Below are 9,603 nucleotides of genomic sequence, written 5' to 3' on the forward strand. Positions count from 1 at the left end.
TAGATTCTAGTGCCAGGGTTATGAGTGTTCCCAGTACCTAGCTCAGGATGAAGTTGTTATTTTGGGTTTTTTTTTTTTTTAACTCTTTACTCTTAAAGATTTGTTTGTTTGTTTTGTTTGTTTGTTTATTTATTTATTTATTTATTTATTTATTTATTTATTTATTGTGAGTACAATGTAGCTGTATTCAGACACACCAGAAGAGGGCATCAGATCTCATTACAGATGGTTGTGAGCCACCATGTGGTTGCTGGGATTTGAACTCAGGATCTCTGAAAGGGCAGTCGGTCAGTCCTCCCCCCCCCTTTTTTTTTACTCTTGTTACTGGTTTTCTGTTAATCCTTTTACTCTGTGTGTGTGCACTGTTTCATTTTATTTTAGATTTTTTTTTTCATGTGTATGCGGATTTTGTCTGCATATGCGTCAGTACACTCTCTCTGTGAAGGCCAGGAGAGGGCATTGGATCCAGAGTCATAGGCAGTTGTGTGCTGCCTTGTGGGTTGGAAATAGATGAGGATGGAACTAGATCCTCTGGAAGAGAAGAACCACCAGCCAGTGCTCCTAACCACAGAGCCATTTCTCCAATGTAAATGTTAAACATTTTGTAATTGACACTGTAAAGTACTAGAGAAGGTAATTTTCATGACATTTTAAATTTACATTATAGTATATTTACATCACATAAATTAATTATTTCAGATTTTAAGACTTAAGTTTGTGTTCTCATTTTCTGTTGTTCCAGAGTCATTGCTTGGTATCTGTTTTCCCATTCTTTGAACTACTGAAATACTAACTACATTATGGATTCTAGGAATGTTTTCCACAGATTTTTTTTTTTTTTTTTTTGAAGTAGTAGTAGTTTTCCTTGGTTTTTAGAATGTAAGTCACCTAGAGAAAGATTTTTCTTTGGATTCCATATTTGCATGTATGTGGATAATGTTATATATAGAGGTAATTGTCTACATTCATATATAGAGATCAAGGCTGGCTAGTGTTTCATGTGTAGTCTGGTAGACCTAGTCTGTTCCTTCTGAAGAGTACTCACTGCTCGAAGGTATCCCTGCCTCATACACTCGGCTGCTGTGGGGTTCATATAACATGACCTTTTGATTTCCCTTGTGTGCAGGCTGGACTCTGTGAGGCTGAGCAGGAGCAGATGAGGAAGATACTCTACCAGAAGGAGTCTAACTACAACAGACTAAAGAGGGCCAAGATGGACAAGTCCATGTTTGTAAAAATCAAAACTCTGGGCATTGGTGCCTTTGGAGAAGTATGCCTTGCCTGTAAGGTGGATACTCATGCTCTGTATGCCATGAAGACTCTGAGGAAAAAAGATGTCCTGAACCGGAATCAAGTGGCCCATGTCAAGGCTGAGAGGGACATCTTGGCTGAAGCAGACAATGAGTGGGTGGTCAAACTCTACTATTCCTTCCAGGACAAGGACAGCCTGTACTTTGTGATGGACTACATACCTGGTGGGGATATGATGAGCCTGCTGATCCGGATGGAGGTCTTTCCTGAACACCTGGCCCGTTTCTACATTGCGGAGTTGACTCTAGCCATTGAGAGTGTCCACAAGATGGGCTTCATCCACAGGGACATCAAGCCTGACAACATCTTGATTGACCTGGATGGTCATATTAAACTGACTGATTTTGGCCTCTGCACTGGATTCAGGTGGACTCACAATTCCAAGTACTACCAGAAAGGTACTGCTTTAGACCTACTGTGTACAACACACACACACACACACACACACACACACACACACACACACACACACACACAGGGAGGGAGGGAGGGAGGGAGGGAGAGACAGACAGAGACAAAGACAGAGAGAGCCACTTCAGATAGCTGTATAGTCCTCATGGATTTCTCATTTTAAAATGATCTGTTGCTTTGTTATTGTAATTTGGTGTGACTTACTTCCCTTCATAAAGGAGTGTGATAGGACGTGCATGAGGGCGTTTTCTTTGTTAGTGGACTTTCTTACTGTATTTTCTTGACCACTAAATGCTTTGATTAAAACAAAGAAACAAAAAGCCCATCACACTACCCTATTAAACCTTGAAAAATAAATCTCAAGGTTACTAGTGTAGTTGTTCAGTAGAAGATACCTGACTGACAAGTAGAAGGCCCTGGGTTCATCAGTGGAGAGGAATTTGTGCTGATAGGAATAGACCATAATCATGTTTCTGTTTTAAGCTATGGGTTTGCTGCAGTGTTGAATATTAAAATTCATGCTTTTTTCTGTCATTTTACATTTTCCCTGGTAAAGGGAACCACATCAGACAGGACAGCATGGAGCCTGGTGACCTCTGGGACGATGTTTCTAATTGTCGTTGTGGAGACAGGTTAAAGACCCTGGAGCAGAGAGTACAGAAGCAGCACCAGAGGTGCCTGGCACATTCTCTGGTTGGGACACCAAATTACATCGCTCCTGAGGTGCTTCTCCGCAAAGGTATACTAGTCCACTGACCCTTTTAGCTCACTGCCCAATTTTGTGGTTCAATGTGTATTCTTATTATGTTTGCACCTACCTAAGCCTGCGAGCTTACTGGTTTCTCCAGCAAGAAGGCTCCATCATCTTACTTCTGTTCTGGAAGAGCCTTTGCTTCACCATGATTAAGCTGATATTTTCTCACCTTCTACCCAGGGACCTTGGGTTATGGGCTTTTTACTCATCCAAGGGAATGACTCTCAAACTAACTGCCTTTTTCAGGGTCAGCTCAGGGCTAGAAAGATGGTTCACTGGTTGCCCCTGTATATAACACAGGTTTAATTTCCTTAAGGGAATACCTACAATATTGTTCATAACTATCTAACTCCAGTTCCAGGGGATACAATGCTCTCTCTGGCCCTGACAGGCACTGCATGCACATGGTACACACACAAAAATACACATAAAAATAAATTAATTAACTTAAAAAAAATACAGAATGAACTGATGAAATTGTGGGTCTCTAGGACCACTGTCTTCCCTGGCCCATCATTTCCAAGCTCTGCTTATTTCTCTCTTGTCTAGTCTGGGTTACTCTGTGTCTGACACAGAAATTAATTCTCCCTGTTTAGCCCAAAATCTTAATGGGCATCAGATTACTGGTTGTTGGTGAAGTTGGTTTTCTGGATAGATGGTCTGGACTATCTGCTTCAGGACTGGAGGAACCCCAAGGGCATCTTTGTGGTCTGTAGTGACATTGAGTGTTAGCTTGACCTTGTAGTTAATCCAGACATAGTCTTTTTGTTCATATTGTACTGATGTCTTTAGACCTAGACCAACCTGGTTCAGGTTTTCTGTCAGCATGGTGGTCTGACACAGGCTATTGATCCTCTCAGCTCATATACACAAAGGTGTCTGTCTTCTGAGAGTTTATACATGCTGATTCTGGTGCCCAGGAGTTCTGTAGGAACCATGGGCTGGGGTTATAATGCAGTCGTCAGTGCTAGGAGGGGCTGATGAAGACAGAGTCCAAAGCTTTAACCAGCTGCTCCTGTTCCAGGGTTTACTAACAAGTGGCTGAGACGTGGGGCCCAGAAGGAACAGTGGGAGAGCATCAAAGATAAATGCACCTGTTCCACGGCCTCCCGTAGACAGCCTGATGACCACAGGTGGGAGCTCTGGGAGGACACTTGGTGAGCTGTTCAGTTGTCCACTGCCATAGTGGCTACCTACTTTTTTGTTTATTTTTGTTTTTGAGACAGTCTCTCTACCTAGTCTCCATGTTCTTCACCATCATTTTAAACTGATTTATAAACTACCTTATGAAGCTATCTGCTTTCTGCACCTGCCACATAACCAGTGAGTAGAGCATTGCTCAGCCTGAGTTCAATCCCTGAGATTCATATGGTGGAAGGAAGGAATAACTTACACAAATTGTCCTTTGACCCACAACATATGGCACACATGCCCACTCAAAATCATATGAAACATTAATTGCTAAGTCTTGTCTTCTTACTATAAAAGTATCCTGTGTTTATGACGACCAGTGATTACAAATAAAATCTAATTGTCTGGCCTGTGATATCTATTAGCACCTTCGTGTGAGCCCATTGTAGCTGCCAGGCTGAGCCCCCTGCCTGAGGACATGCTTTTAGTAGTACAGAGCTACCTTTGAGCCTTCTCACTCCATCCTCATCAATCTAAACACTCAGGACCTGAGGGAGCTTGTATGACTGACTGGGGGATTGTTGTCTTTCAGGGTATACACAGCTCTGTGACTGGTGGAGTGTTGGTGTGATTCTTTTTGAGATGCTGGTTGGGCAGCCACCTTTCTTGGCACCTACCCCCACAGAAACCCAGTTGAAGGTAAGCTTCATAACATGTTATTATGTTATGTGTGTGTCCATATAAGAGAGCGTGCCTTTCCAGAGCCCTCAGATAGTTTTGGAACTCTTACTCCATGTAGAATAGAAATGGCAGTTATTTATAGTGGGGTTTTCCAAAGAATCCAAACAAAGAATCTCTTATTTTTACTATACTTTTGAATTTCTGATAATAAAACAACAAGGCTGGACATGAATTTTACTGTATTTGTACACCTGTAATTTTATGTAATTTTATGTAAACTGTAGCTATCTCTCTGCCCTCTTCTTATTTCCAAGCAAGACACAATGAGATTCGGTGACAGCAGTGGTCAGCTCCCTGCCTACTCCTCCCTGCAGAGAACAGTCACCCCTATGGCCTGAGAAGCCTGGTGCTTATTCAGATTCTGTGTCACTGTGCTGTAATGACCAGCTAGGTAGTCAGTCTAATTTTGTGTATTCCCTATACTCACTGAAAACAATTGGATCTATCAGTTAGCCCCTCAGTAGTTCATTTTAGATTCACAGGTACTTGCTGAGTTTTTATTCAGAGTTGAGCTGAAAATCTGAACTCTTTGGTTAGTGGATTTACAATTCTAGAGAGATATTTTTGCCTTTGCTCTTTAATCCAGATCAATCTATGATGGAGCATAAGAAACATTGAATCAACTGGGTGGTGGTGGTACATACCTCTAATCACAGCACTCAGGAGGTAGAGGCAGATGGATCTTTGAGTTCAAGGTTCCCCTGGTCTACAGAGTACAGAGCAAGTTCTAGGACAGCCAGGGCTATACAGAGAAACACTGGGGGGGGGGGGGCTTTAAGAAAAAACTCAGATGAACTAAACTATACTATTGGTTTTTGCATTTTCTGCTTACTAGTTAAATTGCTGAGCCAGTCACTAATTGCTTACGCGATAGTAAGCCAGATTATTTTTTTACTGTAGTAAAACAGATGACATGAAATTTATATTCAGCTGTTTTGAAGTGTGTGATCTGTTGGCCTTAAGTGTGTTCATAGGAATGTGCAAACCATTTCTGGATGTTTTCATCTCACATAGAAACTTTGTATAATTAAACAACTGCTCCACCCCTCTCCCCAGCTGTTTGTAACCTGCCTCAGAAGTTGACTGGGTGCCTCCCAGATGTGGACTGGTGCTCTTTTCTATTTTACCTGATCTCTTTCACTTAGCATGCCTTCCTCAAGGTTCATCCTACTTGTGTGTGTGTGTGTGTGTGTGTGTGTGTGTGTGTGTGTATTTTCTTCCTCTTAAGACTGAATTGCAGCTTTTAAAATATGTGCCCCTTGCTTTGATTATCCATTCACCAGGTGGTGGGTGTCTGGATGTTTCCTGCCCTTTGGCTATTGTGAGTGATGCTGCTGTGCACATCACACAGGGGCCTAAGCCCCGTTTCAAGCCCTTCTCACATTACATAAAATAGTGTGGTTGTTGTTAACAGTTTGGCAGTGTATTTACTCCTGATTTGTTTTGTTTTTCTGAGACAGTCTCACCATATATAACTCAATCTAGCTACTGTCTCAATTGTGAGATTACACATTTGAACCATTCACTCTACTGGTGTACACATGCTTCATTTTATTCTCATCTTTGCCACCATTACTAGTGTGCATCTGCCTTGGCCTCTGGAGTGATGGGATTGCAGATATGCATTAGCACATTCAGCCCAACCCCCCTTTTTGGAATAGCCATTATCCTCATAGGTGGGTGTAGGGTAGGGTGTCACTACAACTTTCATCAATGATCATTGGTGATACTGAGCATACGTTCCTGTACTCATTTACCATTTGCGCGCTTCCTTTTTTAAAAATTTATTTATTTATTATATATAAGTACACTATAGCTATCTTCAGATACACCAGAAGAAGGCACCGAATCATTATAGATGGTTCTGATGTGGTTGCTGGGAATTGAACTCAGGACCTCTGGAAGAGCAGTCAGTGATCTTAACCACTGAGCCATCTCTCCGGCCCTTGTGTGCTTTCTTTACACATTCTAGATGCTAAGTCCTTTACAGTCTATTTGATGGGTAGCATCTTCACTTAGTAACTTGAGTTGGTAAAGTCCCAGCTGTGTGCCCTTGACTGATCTGGAACTCACATATAGACCAGACTGGCCTTGAGCTTTGTAGCTGGCCTTGCCCTGTTTCTGAAGTGCTAAGGGTTCTAGGCATGTACCACCAAACGTGGCACAACAGTTTATAATTTTCATAAAATCCAATGTATTCTTTCTTTTCCTGCTGGTGTCTTGGTATCCAGGAAAACCTAGGTCACATTTTATAGTTTTACCCCTCTAAAACATTTACTGTAGATCAAACCCTCAGTCAGCAATCAGCTATACTATCTAGTTCCACACTAGGCCGAAGCCTGATTGCAGACAACCTTAGGTTTTTTTATTCCTGGTACATAGGGCTTCATGACAGATATTTTTAATGACCACCCAAATGAATTAAGGCCAACTGGGCTCAGTTACCTCAAGGAAAGAAAAATCCCAAGGCGATCCTCTAGCCTCAGTAAATACCAAATTGAGCACTGTGGTGGCCCAACAAAATCCCTTTGCCTTAGCTGAAGATGTGAGAGACTCACACTTTCTTGTATCTGAGGTTGAAGCTATGCAGGCTCAAGACCTAGGTAGCCTGAGCTCTAACAACGGCTCTGCTACCCACAGGTGATCAACTGGGAGAACACGCTGCACATCCCTACGCAGGTGAAGCTCAGCGCTGAGGCCCGAGACCTCATCACTAAGCTATGCTGTGCTGCTGAGTGCCGCTTGGGCAGGGATGGGGCAGATGACCTCAAGGCGCACCCGTTCTTCAGCACCATCGACTTTTCCCGTGACATCCGAAAGCAGCCTGCGCCCTACGTCCCCACCATCAGCCACCCCATGGACACCTCTAATTTTGACCCGGTGGATGAAGAAAGCCCCTGGCATGAAGCCAGTGGAGAAAGTGCCAAGGCCTGGGACACACTGGCATCCCCTAACAGCAAGCATCCAGAACACGCCTTCTATGAGTTCACCTTCCGAAGGTTCTTTGATGACAATGGCTATCCCTTCCGGTGCCCGAAGCCTTCAGAGCCGGCTGAGAGTGCAGACCCAGGGGATTCAGAGTTAGGAGGTGCAGCCGAGGGCTGCCAGCCTGTGTATGTGTAAGTGGCCCATGGCCTAGTTAATCACAACTTGAGGAAACCCCAAAGGAGATATTTTTCAAAAGACAAACTCATGCTTGGAAATCCTTCATTTTTAGTTCTGGCTAATGGGCAACAGGAAGGGTCACCTTGACTTCAAATTAGCCCTTTGAGGACCTTCACTGCATTAAAACAATATTTTTAATAATTTAGTACAGTATGGAAAGAGCACTTATTTTATGGATACCCCTTTTTTTCTTACTAAATTATAAGGACTGACTTTGACAAACCGTGCTGCTGTTATTTCCATTTGTGTTGTATCTGATAGCACTTGTCTACATTTAAAAAAGGAAGAGCTGAAGACCATGTGGTAAGAAGTCTGTGCAATAAGAGAGAGTGAGACGGAGCTCTGCTCCAAGTTTCGAGCACCGTTTAATCTACACAGTGGCTTTGTTTTGTATTTTCCCACATTTCAAATTGTGATGTAATGTTTAGAAGCTGCTTTTGTGTTTTTTCTTTTCGTATTATAGTTCCTAGAAAGAGTGAGCACAGAGATGATGGGTGTGACTCTGGTGTCTGATGTGGAGAGTACTGCATGAGCAGAGTTTTTTAGTATAAAGTTACCATATCTTGCCATTCACAGCAGGTCCTGTGAATACATTTTTAAATGAGATATTCTAGACAGTGTGCTGATAATGTGTTGTGTGGGTGATGATTGTAGCCCTTATGTTAAAGAAATGCATATGTATAACTGAAGTGTGATTTTTTTTTTAAATGTGTGTGTCTTGGATATGACTGGGTTCTTTGGGAGGCAAATGCAAACATTTGTCATATATAAAATACATCAAAAGGGATTAAGTCAGCTATGCCAAAACATTGGACATAGTTGTAGTGTTTTGTCCATTTCTCTAGTCCAGTGTGCTATCAGGCTTGGTGTGTGGAGAGCCAGAGCTGGGACCCTGCTACTTCATTTTTTTTCATGGATAGGGTTCCCATAGAAAAGGGTGATGTAAGGCTTGTCCTTCCTGTTTCTCAGTCAACCAGGAGGTTTAGTGAAACTCAGTTCTCTGTGTCTCTTTCAGAAGTGAGGTATCTGTCACATCTCAATGTGGCTTAATCAATGTTTTTCTAACTTTGTAAAAAGAAAAAAGATTCTTCGAAGTGACATTGGAGTACAAAAACAAGCCATACTTTTTTTTCTTAGACATATAGGTGTGTATATAACTATAGATAAACACACAAAATATTTCTTATTTCAAATTAGTACGCTTCCTACTTAAAGTGATTTATATTTGAGTACATTCAATTTCTTTTGCTTTTTAAAGAATGGAATGCATCACATTTTCATTATACTATTCCACATATTTTCATTGAGGTTCTTAGCACAGTATATCCGTTACTTAGTATGTATCTAGGCAGAAATACAAATTTATCTATGTCTAAGAAACATTCCCATGTCCTGGTTTACATTTGTATGAATGGTATATTCTGAAGTCTGCTGTGCTTGTATTGTGACTTACAGTATTCCTGCTATTTTGTAGTAATGCCGTAATATTTACAGCGCTCTGACCTAGTTTGATGTGGTAGGTTCTTTCTCAGGAACTCAATTTAACTGTTATTTATTGATATATCATTGCCTTTGAAAGCTTCTACTGGCACAATTTATTATTAAAACTTTAAACCCCAGTTTCTTCATTTGTGGTGTTTTGTTAGATTTGTAAGAATATCTGTGTAGGGTTTTGAATGGATTGAAATTCAAATACAGATGGCAGGTGATAAAATCAAGGGTGAACAGCTGCAGCTCCACCTTCATTGTCATGACAACCATGGAAGAGGGACACCTCAAGGGTTTGAATATGTGGTGTCCCCTTAAGCTATTGGTGCTGTGAAGAGTAACCTTAAACCAGGGATTAACCCTTGCTGGATTCATTCACTGTATTGAAGGTGGTAGAAAGTAGGTGAGGTATAATAGGAAGCTACATCCCCTGGGCATGCATGCCATGCTCTGGCCCTTTCTAGCTCTGCTTTCTGTCCATTGTAGGGTGAGTTGTTTTGTTGAATGAACAGCCTCACCTCAGGCCCACACATGGGATGTCCTGACCACAGGTGGAAATCTCTGTATCCATAGACCAAGATAAATCTTCCATTCTCTAAATC

General features: G+C 41.8%; 1 protein-coding gene across 1 annotated transcript in view; it reads left to right on the plus strand.

Annotated features, from left to right (window-relative positions):
- The window catches only part of LATS2 (large tumor suppressor kinase 2), a 54,601-nt gene extending 45,479 nt beyond the window's left edge, over positions 1–9,122 (plus strand). The window contains exons 5-8 of the mRNA XM_080926209.1: positions 1,127–1,709; positions 2,279–2,461; positions 4,200–4,306; positions 6,989–9,122. Of these exons, the coding sequence (XP_080782335.1) occupies positions 1,127–1,709; positions 2,279–2,461; positions 4,200–4,306; positions 6,989–7,471 (1,356 nt within the window). The 3' untranslated portion in view covers positions 7,472–9,122. The remainder of the gene's footprint in view (positions 1–1,126; positions 1,710–2,278; positions 2,462–4,199; positions 4,307–6,988) is intronic.
- The last annotated feature ends 481 nt before the right edge of the window (positions 9,123–9,603 follow it).

This window comes from Micromys minutus (genome assembly GCF_963924665.1).
Source record: "Micromys minutus genome assembly, chromosome: 12".
NCBI lineage: Eukaryota > Metazoa > Chordata > Mammalia > Rodentia > Muridae > Micromys > Micromys minutus.